Source organism: Dipodomys ordii, unplaced genomic scaffold, assembly GCF_000151885.1.
Source record: "Dipodomys ordii isolate 6190 unplaced genomic scaffold, Dord_2.0 Scaffold271, whole genome shotgun sequence".
Taxonomy (NCBI): Eukaryota; Metazoa; Chordata; class Mammalia; order Rodentia; family Heteromyidae; genus Dipodomys; species Dipodomys ordii.
In genome coordinates, this window is record NW_012267487.1 from 224,020 (window position 1) to 241,147 (window position 17,128).

The 17,128-nt window shown below is 44.1% G+C and overlaps 1 protein-coding gene across 9 annotated transcripts in view; it reads right to left on the reverse strand.

The window, feature by feature from the left end:
• Positions 1–4,169: 4,169 nt before the first annotated feature.
• Pax8 (paired box 8) overlaps positions 4,170–17,128 on the reverse strand; it is a 58,161-nt gene continuing 45,202 nt past the window's right edge. For 6 of the 9 annotated variants that reach the window (XM_013036332.1, XM_013036337.1, XM_013036331.1 and 3 more), the window contains 3 exons: positions 14,373–14,474; positions 6,972–7,058; positions 4,170–5,359 (listed from right to left, as the gene is read on the reverse strand). In XM_013036332.1, the coding sequence (XP_012891786.1) occupies positions 5,283–5,359; positions 6,972–7,058; positions 14,373–14,474 (266 nt within the window). In that variant the 3' untranslated portion in view covers positions 4,170–5,282. The remainder of the gene's footprint in view (positions 5,360–6,971; positions 7,059–14,372; positions 14,475–17,128) is intronic. The other 3 variants (XM_013036334.1, XM_013036333.1, XM_013036338.1) reach the window with 2 other exon arrangements.

Sequence of the window (17,128 nt, forward strand, 5' to 3'; positions counted from 1 at the left end):
TAATAAATGAGTTTGCTTCCTGCTTGACTTGGCTCCCCGCTGTGTCTGGTTGTCTCCTGGGCTGAGGGAGGCTGGGGAACAGGCCAATGGTGCACTTACCTTTCATCGGACCCAACAACTTCTGCCCCATCCCGAGATCCTTTAGAAACCTGTCTATAGTTTCACATATTTGAGCCAGAACCTCTGCCCATCTGAGCAGGTAGGGAAGCAAAACTCCACCCATACTTCAAACAGGGATCAGATTCCAAATAGGGGATTTTGCCTGGAAAATTGGGAGAAAGGGACTTCATAACTAACAACTCCTAACCCTATTCAGGGTTAGGAAAACTTCTCCATGGTTTTCACTGGCCCTGTAACTATGGCATCAGAAGTGAAAGCAGAACATCATTCTGGGTTAAGCCAGATGGACACTCTTTGAGTCACCAGTGGGATGGATCAGAAGCTGCAGCTCTATACTTCAGGCCTGGGTTCCTCTAGCAGCATCCATTAGCCACTTTCAGTTGGGGTGCAGGACTTACCACACATGGCAACTGTGATTACCAGGATCCTTATCATCATTGTAACAATAGCTAACAGGTTCTAATGATACCCCCAATCTAGTGGCAGGGCAGCCCTGGATTAGTGGCCCAGTCCTTGGCCCTCCCTTTGCTTCTCTGCCTCCCCCTCCACCAATTCTTTCTCTCTTCCTTTCTCCTTCTGTGAGAAATGAGTTAGTTTCCTTTCTAACCAAGCTCATCCATTTTGTGGACAATTTCTTTTCTGCTACAGGAAATCTTCTGGTGTTCTCAACTCCCCAGGAATTCATAGGTGGGAGAGTTGATATTTTGTACCTACGAGTTTCTACTGTGGGACACCCCCAAACCCAGGAAAAGATTGTGCAAGGATGAAGAAGTGGGTTGTAGATCACATAGAACCTAGGTGGGGGACTGTAATGGGAGTTCCCTATCTGTGCATCTAGCAAGAACTGGGCTATGACAAGCCCTATACCACTGAAAGGAAACAAATATAAAGCAAACAAAATAGCTATATTATTAAATGAACATATTTTTAATTTAATGTCAGCTCCTGGAGTTTGGGCAGAGATACGTGCATACAAGAGTCCATGGATGTGTATGTATGTATATGTGTGGGCTCTTGGAGCTGCAGGGTAAGTTGTCTTGGCTGTGGGGAAGATATCCTGGCTGGGGAGAAGGCAAGAGGGAGTTGGATGGGAGAGGACCACTGTGGAGGAAGAGAGGGAGTGGGAGGTCTCAGAGGGGGTGGGGAGGGACCGTATGCTGAGGGGGAGGGTGCTGGCTTCATGCTGTTACTAGTTTGATTTATCCCTAATGAGTTCTCAGCACATGGCTGCTCCCGGCTCACTCCAGGGGCCTCCTGCAGGCCCCAGCCCGCCCCAACTCCAAAGCCACAGCAACTGCTCGCTCAGAAAAGAGCCAATTTCCACACTGCACAGTCCGCTTCACTCAAGGGAAATCACATTTTCCTGGGAGAGCCGCAGGCAGAGCTTCACTCCCCAGCCTGGCCTGCTGCCACAGGGCACAGATGCAGAGGAGCTGGTCCACCTCCCCACCCCCACTTGGCCTCCTCCCACAGGGTCTGAGGCTCTTGCCCCAAATCGCAGGCAACCCCCACAGCTGGGTCTTAGTCTGTTCTGCTTTTCAAAAATGGGGGAAAAGGGTATCGAAGGACAGTGCTTCCCAGAAGAGAAGAAAGACCCATCCTCCTCCAGCTTCTTCCAGGAAGAAGATCCTGATTCTGTTTGGGGATGGAAAGAGGCAGCGTGAGGCTGATGATAGTGGTGAGTGGGGTGCCAGAGTATGTGAACAGGATGACCAGTCTCCAGAGCCTGTGTCCTAGAGAGGTCCAAGAGCCAAAGGAAGGAAATAAAGCAATGAGAAGAGCAAGAAGCCAAAGAGAAGGGGACTTGAGAGCAAGAGGAAGCTTCCGGGCACCTCCACAGCTCATGGAGGATCTCAAGGCTCTCTGCAGTCATTTACCTTCTCTTTCACACATCCACAGCCCTGGAAATACAAAAGTCCATCACATGGAGGAAAAGGCATAACTTCTTTGAACTCAGCAAAAGAGAGAATGGAATAAGAAAATAAGATGGAAAAAAAGAATGGACAAACAAGAGACACAGGAAAGCAATTTTTGTGGGAGGCAGGGTCCTTTCATTAGAACTATGCCACAGTCTGCTCTGTCAGATGTTATCCAGGGACTTAATCTAAGGTTCTAGGTTTGTATGGTCAGTGCTAGGAAGAGCAGGTCATGAGGCATGTGATAGACCAGAAAGAGCTGCCTAGAAAGCCCAGGTCTTTTCATGTAGGCCAGTGAAAGAGGTTAGTCTAGGAGCAGTTGCAATGGGGGTGTCTGTACAAAGAGCCCTTAGTACAATAGGAATATTTCAGACCTCATTCCCACTTCTGCAACAAATACCACTCCCACCAACCCCTCAGAAAGCAGGGCTTCTGACTTCCTGCACAGTAAACCAGTCGCTTTCAAATTCAGCCATCCACAGATGCTTCCCTCACGCTCCCAGGGCAGATTGGCCTTCCAGCGCAATTCCTACCACTTCCCACAAGTCCCTATCCTTGTCCTCACATCCTTTTTTTTTTTTTTTTTTTTTTTTAAAGATACTATACAGAGGGTTACAGTTACATGAGTGAGGTAATGAGTACACTTTTTTTTTTTTTTGTATTGTGCTCCTTTCATAGCCCACCAACTCACAACATCATACCCAGTGCTGAGGTACCTCATAATCATTTCTCTCTGGCAACATTGATGGTGATGACTATATTTTCTGAACCTCAAATGATCTATAGTTTCATCTTGGATCCTTGGATGACTTATCCACATGGGGTCTAGCCAAAACCTAGTCCTTGTGGTCATGCCACACAGTCACCCAACATCTGTTCTGAGATGAGTGTCCTAGGATAACCAATTTAAGAGAAAGGAAGGTGAATTTTGTGCCAAGGTCACCTCATTAAAAATACACCCAAATCATTTGGAGAGGGTGTGCCATAGGCACACAGTATTCCTAGAAGGGTTTTATACGTGAATGCAAAGAATTGATATCCACGTTTTTGGTGACCCTACACATCTTAAAGAATTCTTGAGTGGGAGGTTTTCTTAAGGCATTTAGGAACTTAGGTGCAAGGTCATGAAGAGCCTCAGATAAAACTGTCTTTAGGCTGGGCGCCTAGGATCACCGTTCAAAGCTAACCTGAGCAGGAAAGCCCGTGAGACTCTTATCTCCAATAAACCACTAGAAAACCAGAAGTGGCGCTGTGGCTCAAATGATAGAGTGCTAGCCTTGAGCTGAAGAGCTGAGGGACAGTGCCCAGGCCCAGAGTTCAAACCCCCTGACTGACCAAAACAAACAAACAAAAAAACAAACAAACTGGCTTTAGCATCCTACTGCCAAGCTCAAGCAAGAGGGAAGCACTGTTGCTAGAGAATGAGACTCATTTCAAATGCTTCACAGGAGGGTTCCCCTTATGATACAACTATTGTCAAGCCACCCCTGCCCATGAGCTTCTCTGCTTATGGGAAACCTAAGAAGATAACAGCCTTGTCTCTACACTCTGTCTTCCCCACCTTGCGGGGGGGGGGTCCCTTGGTAGGATAAAGATCCTTTCTTCCATCAATTATCTGCCCAGGTATCCATATTAACTTGAGCACCAGTTCCCTAATATGTAAACTGTGGCTGACTCCAACTTAGCTTCCACAACACCCTCCCACATCAGGCGGGCACACAAGAGAGCCTAGTCTTTTCCCTTTCATCCTCCAACACTATGAGGTCCATAAGAGATGTCCCAGTTTGTAGCTATTCCTGGATCCTTCCACAATCAAGGCCACTGATTCTCTGACATCCTGTTTTAATACTAACAGTAATTGCTTATGGGGAGTACATGATGGGCCAGTGCCACATGCTTGTTTCATGCTCACATTTAAAGAATGCAAAACCTCAAAGCTTGAAATAACTGATTTACCCTGTGTTGGACATCTACTAAGGACAGAGGAAGAATGCTACCTCAGGGCTATGGGATAATAGAAGGTCCTTTTACACCCAAAGCTCCCAAGTGACTTTTCAGCCACTCAGCTTTGAGCTCAGGAGGAAGCCTCAACCCCATGGTACTTCCTTCTCCAGTCAACCTCAAAGCCTGAGATAAAGAGTAATGGTTTATTGAGTCATTTGGCAATGGTGGGTTGTTTTTAGAAAAGAAAGAAGGATCAAGGAGAAAAGCCCAACACAGTAGGGAGACGATTCACTTGGAAGCCAAAATATGGGGAATGGAAAGAAGAAAGCTTGACCTAAACAGAGCGTCATTTACAGTATTTACAGTCAGGTTGTGGGGGAACAAACTGCAGGGGCTAGAGAGGGGACCTCATTATTAGCTCCAGCAGCCTCAAGGTCTCTTCAGTGGCTGTGTGGGCTGGAGCTGCAGACAACACATTGATTTGGTAGGAGCAGTTGGGAAGGGGAAGTAAGTCCCCACCATTCTGCCTAGCTTTGCCCTTGGCAGAGCTGCACTGTACCTCCCAAAGGCCATGGATCTTTGGAATTGCTGTCTCCAGTTACTTTTGGCTGATCTGGTTGCTGTCAGCAGCCAACGCAATCTACTGGAAGAGAGGCTGGTTGGTGCTTGTAAGTTCACAGCAGCAAGCAAAGGGAAGGTCAGCAGGCAGCCGGAGTTTCTGATGGACTTGGCCAGCCTTTCCTCATGCCCAGGAGGGAGGTGTAGGCAGATCCAAGCAAACTGAGCTGAAGAAGGTGGCAGGAGGCAGAAAGTGGTGACTCTTAGTGACTAATGGAAAGCCTTGGCCCAGGGTATGAGTTGTGGGAAAAAGGACTTGCTTACTACTGTCAAGATTGCTAGAGTGGTGTTGATGATAGATACACACAAGGGCCACTGAGCAACTGTTAGCCCGTTTGCAACCCCCTCATGCTCTTCATGCTCCCTCTTCTTTCCTCTTCCTTTTTTTTTTTTTGTGGTGGGCATCAGCCTGAGCATGTTTCTCCACCAATTTGGTCTCTTTAGTAATAAACTGGTTCTCTCTCTGGAACTTCTGCCCATCATCATGGAGTTTTAGAGGACAGTTCAACCTTCTCCAAGGTCATCTTGTCATTCATGGTTCATTAACCACACAGGGAGTGAGTCGCAATGCTGGAATTGTCGTTATTTTTCATGTAATAAATAAAGATTCCTTTGTATGACTGAAGGGCTTGTCCCAAGCTGAGTCCTCCTGTTTCCCAGTCACTCCCACTGTCCCCATGACAACTACAGATGGTCAAAGGCTGTGGCAGTGGTGGGTGGTGCACCTGCCCTTGATGTGGAGCTGTAATAATATGGAGAACCTGGACATGTTAAAAAAAATAACAACAACATTGCTGGTCAGAGGAGGAAATTGCCCCACAGCCTTCCCTACATCTGCTGACGTATAGGACAGCATGTGTTAATCATTTATGTGTTGCCTACCTGATCATCAAAGATTAACTACTCTCCAGCCTTGTTTCTCCCTTCTCTAGCCTCACCTTTGAATTTCTGGCCAGAAGAGAATGGTGGCTTCTTGCTCTCTGTCTTTCCCCCACTCCAATCCTGGCTATTTTGGCCTTCAACACCCTGACTACTGGAAAAGGGTAACAGAGAATAGTTATATATGGAACCCCAAGAGCCAAGTACACTGGAGGTTATTGGGCTTCTCCCTGGCCTTGCCCAAACAGTAACAGGTTAGACTAGGATTGAGATTCATCAGTCTGGGCTTAAGGACTTCCTAGCAGGCTCTGCACACCTACTGGGTGGGCAGCCTACGGAGGCTCAGCAGGGTGGCTCCCAGAGCCCCACACATCTCATTGCCCTTGTCCTCTGTCTTGTTCTTGCAAGCATCTGGCAAACACAGTCCATGTTGGCCACTCTTCTAGTCTGGAATACCAGGATATAACAACTAGAGAAGGAAGGTCTTAGGGAATGTACAGTTCAGCTAGCTTGCAATGGTGTCCTTGGGTCACTGATTCTCTCGGATTAAGGTCCGTTCTGATACTCCCAAGGCCACCACTTCAGAAGGTGTACTAGTGGAATCCCTCAAGTTCCCCATATGTAGCCTTGCTTTCCTGAAGAATTTTCTCTATCCAGACTAGGCCCCAGGACAAAAGACAGGTGAAGAGTAGCCTCCAAGCTCATTGACACTGACACTCAACTTTCTGGCCTGTGCCTTAAATGCTGTTTTCTCAAGCCAAATATGGAGAACTGGATGGAATAAGAATTGCTGAGTAAGACTTTTACTGCTGAATCATGATTATTTGTGACCCACTTAGATGGTTAATGGGGACCACAGAATGGCATCTTGAAATCAGCTCTTGTAAAGGAAATCAACTGGCATGTCTTCGGGGTGTCCTTGAGCCAGTATTTGCTGCTGTGGGTTATAAGCCTTTACAGGTCAGGGGACCTGTCTTAGGCTTTTCTTGAGTCCATCCTTGCCCTCTAATTTCCCCTGTCTTTGGAGGCGGGAACTCTAAATCTTACACACTCAAAAAGATTAGCCAGCTGCTGGTAGCTCAGGCCTATAATCCTAGCTACTCAAGAGGCTGAGATCTGAGAATCATGGTTTGAAGCCAGTCCAGGCCAAAAAGTCAGAGACTCTTATCTTCAATTAACTAGCCAGAAGTGGAGATGTATCTCTGGTGATAGAGCTCCAGCCTTGAAGGAAAAAAGCTAAAGGCCAATGCCCAGGCCTTGACTTCAAGCCCCAGCAGCAGCAGAAAAAACAAACAAACAAACAAACATGGCTTTGAAGACCTAAAGGGAACAGAAGTCATAAAGTCTCTAGCCTTCTGTGCTGCTCCCCCCTCCCCAAATAAATAACAAGTCTCCATCTAGCCTAGTGCATCCCAGCTATAAACACATTTTTGTCTGGTCTTGTTCCCCTCCTACCCTGCCCAGCAGAAAACTTGAACAGCCCCAGGGACTTACTCAGCAAGCTGGAGTTGGGGAAGCGCCAGGCCTCGCTGTAGGAGGAGTAGGGGGTGTGGCTGTAGGTGTTGCCAGAGTATTCACTTCCTGTTGGGAGCACAAAAGTAGAGGCCTGTGAGGCTGTTGGCAGTCATACAGCGGTGGGGGTCAGGAATAGGGTCTCCATGGCTGGAGGTGGATGAGCCCTGGGATAAGTGTGGCACAGGGTGGAGGCAAGTGAAACCAGGGCAGGGATTGTAGAGCACAGGTGGCTTCTCCATTGTTTTTTGGGAACTCCACAGTGTCCATTTCCCCAGGCACTAGAGGCACTATACCCCTCAAAAGAGCCCTAGGAGTCAGACATCATTACTATCCTATTTTCCAGATAAACTGAGGTTCTGGGATCTGCAGAAGCTGGAGGATCCAGTGTAGGGTGGAAGCTGTGCTGTGATCTGGGGTCTTTACCTACTTCCTGAACCTTCTGTAGAAGAGAGTTTCCAGAGGGACCCATGGTAGAGATAGGGGTAAGAGAATATCACATGGGGGAGTGGAAGCATAAAGAAGGGAAGGGAATAGCAGCCGAAACAAGAACTTTTTAAGTCTTTCTAAGTATAAATTTGTTAAGTGTGTGTGTGTGTGTGTGTGTGTGTGTGTGTGTGTGTGTGTGTTATGGTGTGGGTATGAGAAGGTGCTGAGAATTAAGGATAGGAAAGATGGGAAGATCCTGGAGACTATGAAACACTGGAGGAGGTTATATTTTCTTGGGCTTGTTCTGTGACTTTGTTCTTACCTTAAGAAAATTCAGTATATGAATTTAACCACTAAGTAGATCAGATTTCCTCCTTCTCTGAATAGAATCTTGAGTTTCCCAAGATTTATTTACCAAAAACAAACAAACAAAAAACCCAAATCACTTAAGCATTCCCTTGTATTACAACATTGACAAAGTTAAGCTGACCACCACAGCTACTTTTGGTACTTGGTATGCAGCTTAAAGTTTACAAAGCCCTTTTATTCTTATAACCATTCTATGACATATTTTCCATATTGTCAGTTTATAGAAAAGAAAAGTAGAGTATAGACTGAGTGAGTAATTTGCCTCAAATTACAGTGTCAGATGGTAGAGCAGAACTTGATCTTAGCACTGTGGAGGTGGGAAGGAAGGGATGGTAGGGGGAAAACAAAGGAGGGGGCAACAATGTTCAATAGGAAATATATTCAGTATCTTGCTCATGTAACTGTAACCCCTCTGTACAGCATTTTTACAATAAAAATTGTACAAAAAAGAACTCTTGACTTAAATTCCAGATAATTCTCTATGCACTTATTCAATAATTTCATTTACAAAGCCAGGTTCCTGCCACTTTTGAAAGCCAATGAGTATCCACATAGTCTTTGAAAAACTAAACAAGTCGTTTAAGGATTCAGGTGGACCTGTTGCAACAATGAGAAGTACAAGTTGTCATGTCAAAAACGAGCTTTACAACGTTGGTGCGGGGGTGGGGGTGGGGGGAAGAATGGATGGGGGGGGAGGGGGGAGGCTGGGAAGGGATGTGAAGGGTAAACAAAGGAGGAGGCTGCAATGCTTGGTAAGAAATGTATGCATTATCCTGCCCATGTAATTGTAACCCCTCTGTACAGTATGTTCACAAATAAAAAAAAATGTGAGCTAAGTACTTTCTTAAGCTCCTTGTCTCTTCCATAGACTCTTTGGAAGTAAAGTTTGAAACTCTCTGGCTCTGCAGCCAACTAATCTGAAGTAAAATCCCCATATCCTACCTCCTGGTTGGGTAAATTTGGATAAGTCACTGAGCCTCTCTGAGCTTTTGTTTGTGTCTGTCAAATGGGGCTGATTACTGTTCCTATCTCATGCAGTGACAATTACTGAGATAATATATACGAAATGTTTAGCCCCATGCTTAGAATATAAATAGCATTTAATAAATATTTAATTGTTATTATTTTCTCATGAAACAAGCGTTAAAGTTCAATTGAGGCTCAATAACTCATGCCACCAGTTGGGGTTTATTTCTTGCAAAGACATAGGCATTTGATAGAGCTTGAGGCAGAGAAAGGCTACTAGATCCTTTGAATCTAGGCAGTCCAAAATAGGCAGCAAATCACAGTGAGAAACCAGTAAGTTCCCTAGGGGAAGGGACTAAGCCAAGCACAGAAGGGCAAAGTATGAAGACAAGAAAGGGAGGGGGAAAGGGAGGGCAAAAAACAAAGAGGAAACAGAAAAAAATCTAAGAAATGATCTAATTCAGCCATTCACTGAAATGAACAAACTGCTGTGCAGAGAAGGAAGATTTTTGCCCAAGGCCATATTTTTAGTTAGAGCTTGAACTAGAAACTGACTCCCATGTCCAACACCAGGACTTGCTCAAAACCCACAGAGGAAACAGCCACTGTTTACAACTGATTTACTCCACTCCCATTGCAGTGATCCTTGGGAGAAGGCTAGTTCTGCATTAGCTATATGGCAATGAACTTTTATTTGACCCTACCTAACACTGAACACAAGTTTAAAGGACAAGGAAGAGAGATAGAAAATACAATGTGTTTGCTCTCTCACTTTGTCACTATTCATATATTCTTTCATCTATACATTTATTCAGCACAAATTGCATACCTGACTGCCTCAACCACATGAAAGTCTACAGTAGGGAATGGGGCTTGAAGGCAGTATATACCCTTAGGTGTGGCATCTCCTTACCACCAAATCTACCAATCTCTGTACAGCGTAGAGCATGGAATGTCCTTAGGCCTATGGAAGGCCAATTCTACCCACTCACCTTTCCAGGTAGCCCTTACAATTATCCACTCTTTCTGTTTCAATAGTCTATTGCTTTCTAACTCATTAAGCCCTTCAAATTCTTCTATTCTTAAAAATCCCCTTCCAAACTCCACATTCTCTAGCTACCTTTTTCTTTCTTTGTCCCATGGTCTGCCTTCATCTTCCATCTTCTTCTAATCACACCAATGTCGACCAAATCCCCATGATCTCTAATATGATCATTCCAATGGTCACCTTTGTGTCCACAGTTCTCTCACTTCTTAGCTCTCTTAGTCTTATTCCTCTATGATTCTGGAGGCCAACTTGCAGTTTGCTTCATAATTTGATGGGTCCTCTGCTGGTTTATTTTTATGCTAGAACTCTTGCTTTGAAGGCTTTCTATGAATTCCCATTCATATCCTCCTTTGTCTAATCCTTTGGCGATGAATATTAACTTTGTACCATAGTGGGAACTTATACTCTAGCCAGGGTCCTTTGCTGACTTCAGAAGTATCATGTGCCTACTGACATTGTAAGATGGGAGTTTAGTAGGTATTTATATCCTAACATGGCCTAATAGAACTTGATTTTGACCTACGATGTACTACAACTCTTTTTCTCCTATTCTCCCACATGTATACTTATTGTCTATCGACTTTCTTAAGCCTCAATACTATGAGTAATAACACAATTCATCTATTTTCTCTTCACCAATATAGCAAATTTATCAGCAGATAAATTTGTGATAAATCTGTGGATCTACCACCCAAACATTTCATCAGTGTCTTTCTTCTCCTCCTTCATTGCTACTTCTATAGTCTGTGCCACCAGCATCTCCTGGAAGAATTACTGTATCATCTATTTGGTACCTGTGCTTTCTGTTGGTGGTCTGTAATCCATTTTCTCAGAAGCCTAAGTGGCATTTTAACAGTTGACCTTGCTTCTACCAAAATCTTACTTTGTAGTCCTTTCCTCAACTGTTCTCTATTCTTCAAAAATATTCACCTCCATTCAGTGTGCTATCATACTAAATTAGTTCCTTCCTGCCTTAGGGCCTTTGCACTTGTTGTTCTTTTGGGCCAGGGATGGTCAGCACCAGTTTATCACTTGGCTGACCACTTTGAACAACTTATTAGAAAGACCTTCCCTTATCACTCAATCTAAAGCATTTATCTCTTCTCCCTGTGGCTCTTTATTGCATAATCACATTTTATTGTCTTCTCATACTTATCACAATCTGATATTACACTTACCCATTTATTAAATTGTTCATTGTCCATTTATTTCTAATAGTAGATAGTAAATAAGAGGAACATACCTTATATACACTGTGCCACCAGATCCTTACTAGATCCTTACTAGTATGTGTTAAGGAAAAAGTGGCAAATAGATATAAGGGTATAAGGATGGATACAATGTGGATTAAAGACAGGTGGTCAGAAAGATGAGTAGGAGAAGTGATAGATATATGGAAAATCAGCAGATGTGGCTGGGAAGGTGGCTCAGTGGTAGAGCGCTTGCCTTGCATGCATGAGACCCTGGGTTCGATTCCTCAGCACCACATAAGCAAAAAGAAAAAAAGCCAGAAGTGGCACTGTGGCTCAAGTGGTAGAGTACTAGCCTTGAGCTGAAGAGCTGAGGGATAGTGCCCAGGCCCAGAGTTCAGGCCCCAAGACCGGACCCCCCCCAAAAAAAATCAGCAGATTGATAGAAGAATAGATGGATGGAAAGATGGATAGAAAGGTGGATAGAAGGGGAGAGGGAAGAATAGGTGGGTGGATAAACATGCAGAAAGAAAGACAGATGGAAAAGATGGGTTAAAAACAGAATAGAATAGAAGGCCAAGTGTAGTGGCCCATGCCTGCAATCCTAACTACTCAGGAGGTTGAGAAATCAGGAGGTTTCCACTTTGAGGCTAGACAAAAGGTTAGCATAGGCTAGCATAGACAAAAGGTTAAGGAATATTATTAGCTCAACCATAGTGGGCACAATGGCATGTACCTGTCAGTCCAGAAATGTAAGAAAACTAAACCAGGCCAACCTAAACAAAAGTGAGCCCCTATTCAATAAGTAATGAAAGCAAAAAGGACTAGGGCCATTACTCTACTGAAAAAGTACCTGTCTAGCAAGTGCAAATGTTGGCAGTGTCAAACCCCAGGACACACACAAAAAAAAGTAGATAGAAGGATGGATAGATGCTTGGTTGGATCCTTGTCTTTGGAACTGTGATTATGGTTTTGCATTGCTATGAGTTGTTAACTGCATTAGGGAGGCCAGAATTAGAGAGAAGGAGAAAAGAGAGGGGAAGAGAGGTGAGGGAAAGGGAAGGAAGGGAATAGAAGGGGAGAGGTAGGAAGGGAAAGAGAGTGAAGGGTAGAGGAGAGAAGACAGGGAAGGAAGAAGTAGGGGAGAAAGTGAGACAGAGATAGAAACAGAGTCAGAAACAGAGGGACAGAGATTGAAGGCACAAAGAATGAACAGACAAGAGACTGTGTTCTGGCCCTTTTTGGTCTATTTACCCAAAACTTGCATCTTTATTTCTGATATAATCAGGGGTAGGGAGGGCAGTGTGGTGAAGCAGAAACATCCCCAGATTTGAAATTGAAGGGCTTGTGTTTGAATCCCTCTGCCACTTAGTATTGTTATGACCTTGAGTATACCATTTTACTTTTCTAGCCCCAGTTATTTTTTTTTTTTGTGAAACTAGTTATCATCAACCCTTCCCCAATCTTATGATAAGGATTAAGTGGGAACTAAAGTATGTATGAAAGGCCAGGCATGCAAAGGGCATAATAAATGATCACCTCTTCCTTTCCATAATTAATTGGAGAATGTCATTGATATGACTAACTTTAAGCATTATTATGTACCTACAGGTATGCAGTTGGTGCTCCTTGAATTTATTGACTTCAATTGAGGAAGTCCTCATTCTATCAACTGGGATACCATAGGATGGTAAGAGATGGACATAGAATTTTCCTGCAAAAACAATCTGCAGGAATTCATTTGCACAAAGGCTTTCCTAGGAGCCAGGTGAATAGAACTGCATCTTATGAAAACTTACTGGAAAGCTATCTTCTATGTAAGACAAGACCCCTCTCTTTTGCAGTCCACTTACAGTCTGTGTGGTAGTTGTGTATGTGTGTTTCTTCATTGCAGTCGCTCTGGCTTAGGCCTTTCTGGAAACAACCTGGGGGCCTTTGATGAGAGGCCCATGCCTTTCAGCTACCTCACAGGTCAACTTTTGGCCTCAGGAACCCCTTGCCCTGGGCCTGCCCTCAAGGAATGATTCATAATTAAGAGAAAAGCCTTGCCTTTATGTTTCTTCCTCCTCCTCTAAGCAGGCAGCAGGGGAAGGTAGAAGGACTAGAAGGGGAGGGGGGGGAGACTGAAGCTTGGGATTTTGATTGAGAGGCCCCATTATCCACACTCTTAAAAAAATAACCGAATCTTTTCCTTTTTTATCTTGACCAATCTCATTTCACGCTCCAGAAGAGGAAGGAGGGAGGGAGGCAGTCCGGGGCCAGGAGGGAGAGAGGAGTCAGTATTCTGTATTTTCAACGCTGCATTAAGCACATTGCCACGGTAACGTGCAGCAACAAGTGCCAGCTCAGCAGGTTCCCAGGGAGCAGAGCCTCCTTCCCTCATTCTCTCTCCCTCCCTTCCTTCTGCCCAGGAGAGCCCAGCCCACCTGCCTCTGCACAGGGTACCCAGAGTGGGTGGCTGGCAAACATTAACCCCTGCCAAGGGAAGCAGGCTTGGGTGAATGTACAAGTTTCTAGGCCAGAGCCAGGGAGACTGTTTCCTGGGTTGCACAGGGGTCAAACATACCCTGAGATTAGAGCCTCTTCTGTGAGCTCCAGACCACTCCCGGGCCTATCTGTGAAGTGGAAATGTGTAAGATCTACTCTATCTATCCCAGTGTTTTTCCAATCTGGCTTCTAAAAGAGACTTTAGCAAAGAAACTACCACCATCCTCTTCATTTGTCCAGAACTTGTCCTCCTAGGTTACCATTGGGTGATAATTACAGACAAAGAAAACCAAATGACTGGTAGGTAGGGCTCCAGACAATTCAAATGAGGATAGAGAGATATTCATACTCTATGGTACCCTCAGTACCTAGAACCTGAACCATCTCATGCAGAATTGCAAGAGTAGAGGATGCAAAAGAGAATGTCAGTCATTGTATTCAGATCTTACAGATGGGGTTAACTGAGATTCATCAGTTAAATCAGTTAAATCAACTGCATGAGGACCAGTCTCACCTATGGCTCATCTATTTGACCAGTCCCTCCACATACTCCATTAGTATTCACTAAGTCAGTGAAAAAAGTAGAAAGAAGTAAAAGCTTGGAATTGAACCCAGGTCTGCCCCAGCCCATCCTTTTCATCATGGTGGATAATATGGATGATCTTGGAAGGAGGCTGAGCTGATGCAAGTTAAAGAGCCAAAATGGTACTGGGGCATTTTCGCATGGTGTTTGCAAGAAAGTATTTCTTTGGTCCATTATTTGATGCCCTTGAATTGAAGCTATGAATTGGGCCTATGAACAGGTCTCAACCTATCTCTTTCCTCTCTTGCCCAACCCCTTCTTTCAACGCTTCCTTTCATAATGTTCCTTCTCCTGCCAATCCCTCCTCTTACCTGCCACCATGCCTGCAATGGCAGAAGAGGCATAGCTGCCCTGTCCACTGGTGGGGATGTGGGGTGGGTATCCGGGTAGCGTGGGCCCCACCATCTCTCGCCCTGGAAAAATACAACAGAGTTATCAGTGTAGGGGGTTCCCATGCTTATCTTCTCACTCAACGAGCTTTAGCAAATCTTTCAGCCATTCCCAAGCCCTCCAAGCCCATTCTCCAAATCCTTGTCTCCTCTAGAAGGGCTCTCAGTGCTATTAGTGCAGTCCTCTTTTATTTTCTGGTCTCTAGTGGTTTTATTTACATAAATATGTGTTTTGAATCTTGGTTCCCTTGCCCAGCATAGTGATAGGCATCAATGGCCTAAAATAACCAGAAGCCACTTGACTCAAAGCATCTCTTTCCTCAGAGAGTACGAGTTCTAAGAGAACCAAGAATCAGATCCTGGAAACAGATGACAGATGTGTGGCCCTCTGGCTTATTACTTCCCTTTTTTGGTCCTGGAATAGATACTGATTCAACCATCATACCATTTTCCACTGGGCCAGTGAGGGGGTTTCTATATCTTCTAGGTGGATATAATTTATCAGAGATACAAGTGATATGAAACCTATTGGCTGTCCCTGACCTAAAAGGATGAGAGATATGTAGCTTTCACATGACTATGAACTATATATCTGTCAGATACATTATTTCTTGTTTTGTTTTCTTTTTTGCCAGTACTGAGACTTGAACTCAAGACTTCACATTCTCATTTAGCTTTTGCACTTACAGCTGGCACTCTGCCACTTGAGCAGTGCCTCTAGTTCCATCTTTTGGCTGGTTAATTGGAAATAAGAGTCTCTTAGATTTTGGTACTTGGGCTGGCTTTGAACCTAAATCCTCAAATCTCAGTTTTCTAAGCAGCTAGGTTTATAGACATAAGCCACTGGTGCCCAGTCTCAAACACATTTCTAAACTTTTTTTTTTTGCAGCAAAACACTGATCTCCCTTTGTCTATAATTTTGAGCCATACCCACATTTGGAGATACCAAGGCAGTTCTAGAAATTAAACCCCATCTTCTTGGCTGTATGTGTTCACATCAGGAAGAGAAAGCCTAAAGTCTCCATTTAGGATACCAACCTGACCTGATTATCCTCTCCCCATGTACTTCCTGCCCAACTGCCAGGACCCCTGGTATGTTTTCTTTCATCATCTCTATTTTCTGTGGATACAGACCAGAATCTGCTTCACTTAAGGATTTTAGTTTGTCTAGGTCTGTCCAATAGGTGACAACTGTCCCAGCATGCTTATTAATAATAATTATTTTTGACCAGGTACCAGTGGCTCATGCCTGTAATTCTAGCTGTTCAAGTGACCTAGATCTGAAAGATTGAGGTTTGAGGTCAGCTTAGGCAGAAAAATCAGAGATTCTGTCTCTAACATAATCATCAAAAAGCAGAGCTGGTGGAATGGCTCAAGTAGTAGAGTGTCTGCTGAACAAGAAAGCTAAGCAAGTACAAGGCCCCGAGTTCATACTCTGATACTGGCAAAATATTAATAATAAAATAATGGTCATATTTCTCTCAAAAAGCTCCAGCTTAAATGATGTGCTATTTCATCATCCTAGTTCTTGCTGATGCCCACACAGTTTCTCAATCTGAATAATATTGACATTTTAGGCTAGTTAATTGCTGCGGGACCATCATGTGAATTTCAGGATGCTGAGCAGCTCTACCCACTAGATTCCAGACATTGTCATATGTCCTCAGTGGGAGTGGGAGCTAAGGACCATTCTTTGAGATTATGACCTCTGCCACCTTCATGGGGCTGGTTTTTCCCTTAGGACTAATAGGTTGCCTGTAAGCCTAGTACATCAACTTACCATAGCCACCGTCTCTGTGATACTTCTCATCCCACTTTTCTCCCATCCACCACCCCTCTATATATTCTCTCCTTCATACCTCATGGCCTTGAAGGTACCCAGTAATGATGGATGGGAAGGTATAGCCCATGAAACTCTACAAGTTGTTAATGTTAAAATGCTTCTCTTCCTGTAGTTTCTCCAGCACAATTATTTCATTCAACGAATACTTATTGTACAAAGTATTTTTCTAGTATGTATAGTGCATTTTCCTAAGCACTCAGGGATACATCAGACAACAAAAGTGCTAACTATCTAGGCCAAGCATTAAGTGATGAAGCATAGACTGGGAAGGGCATTTGGAGCTGAGATAAGGGATCAATAAAAGACCTGTCTCTTCAGTTTTCTCCTTTCCTCCTCCTCCTCCTCCTCTTCCTCCTCTTCTTCGACTTCCTTCCCCCCCCCCTCTCAGAAAGAGTATAGGAATTAGAGGATCTGTGGTCTTCATCCTGCTTTTCTGGCTAACTTTCTAACTTTCTTCCATCTAAATACTAACTATGCACAATCTGGCTTAGCTTCCAAGATCAGGTGAGTCCAGGGAGATATAGCCATAGAGATGTTCATTTTCTGTGTACCCTTTGACTATCCACTTATGTACCATTTCTTCACATGCAAAATGATAGGTGGGGGGTGAGAATGAGAGTACCTTACATACCTTATTATTACTCTGAGGTTATCAGCATGATTCAAACCCAGAGTTTCATGCTTCAGATATACATTGATTAATGCAATGGATACATTTTAGAACTGATTATGTTAGTGGAGCCCTTACAGAATAAATCCTCTTTAGAATGAGTTTTCAGTGTTCTTATTTTAAATGGTATGGAGTTTTGAAACATCTGAACACCACCTTCTATTT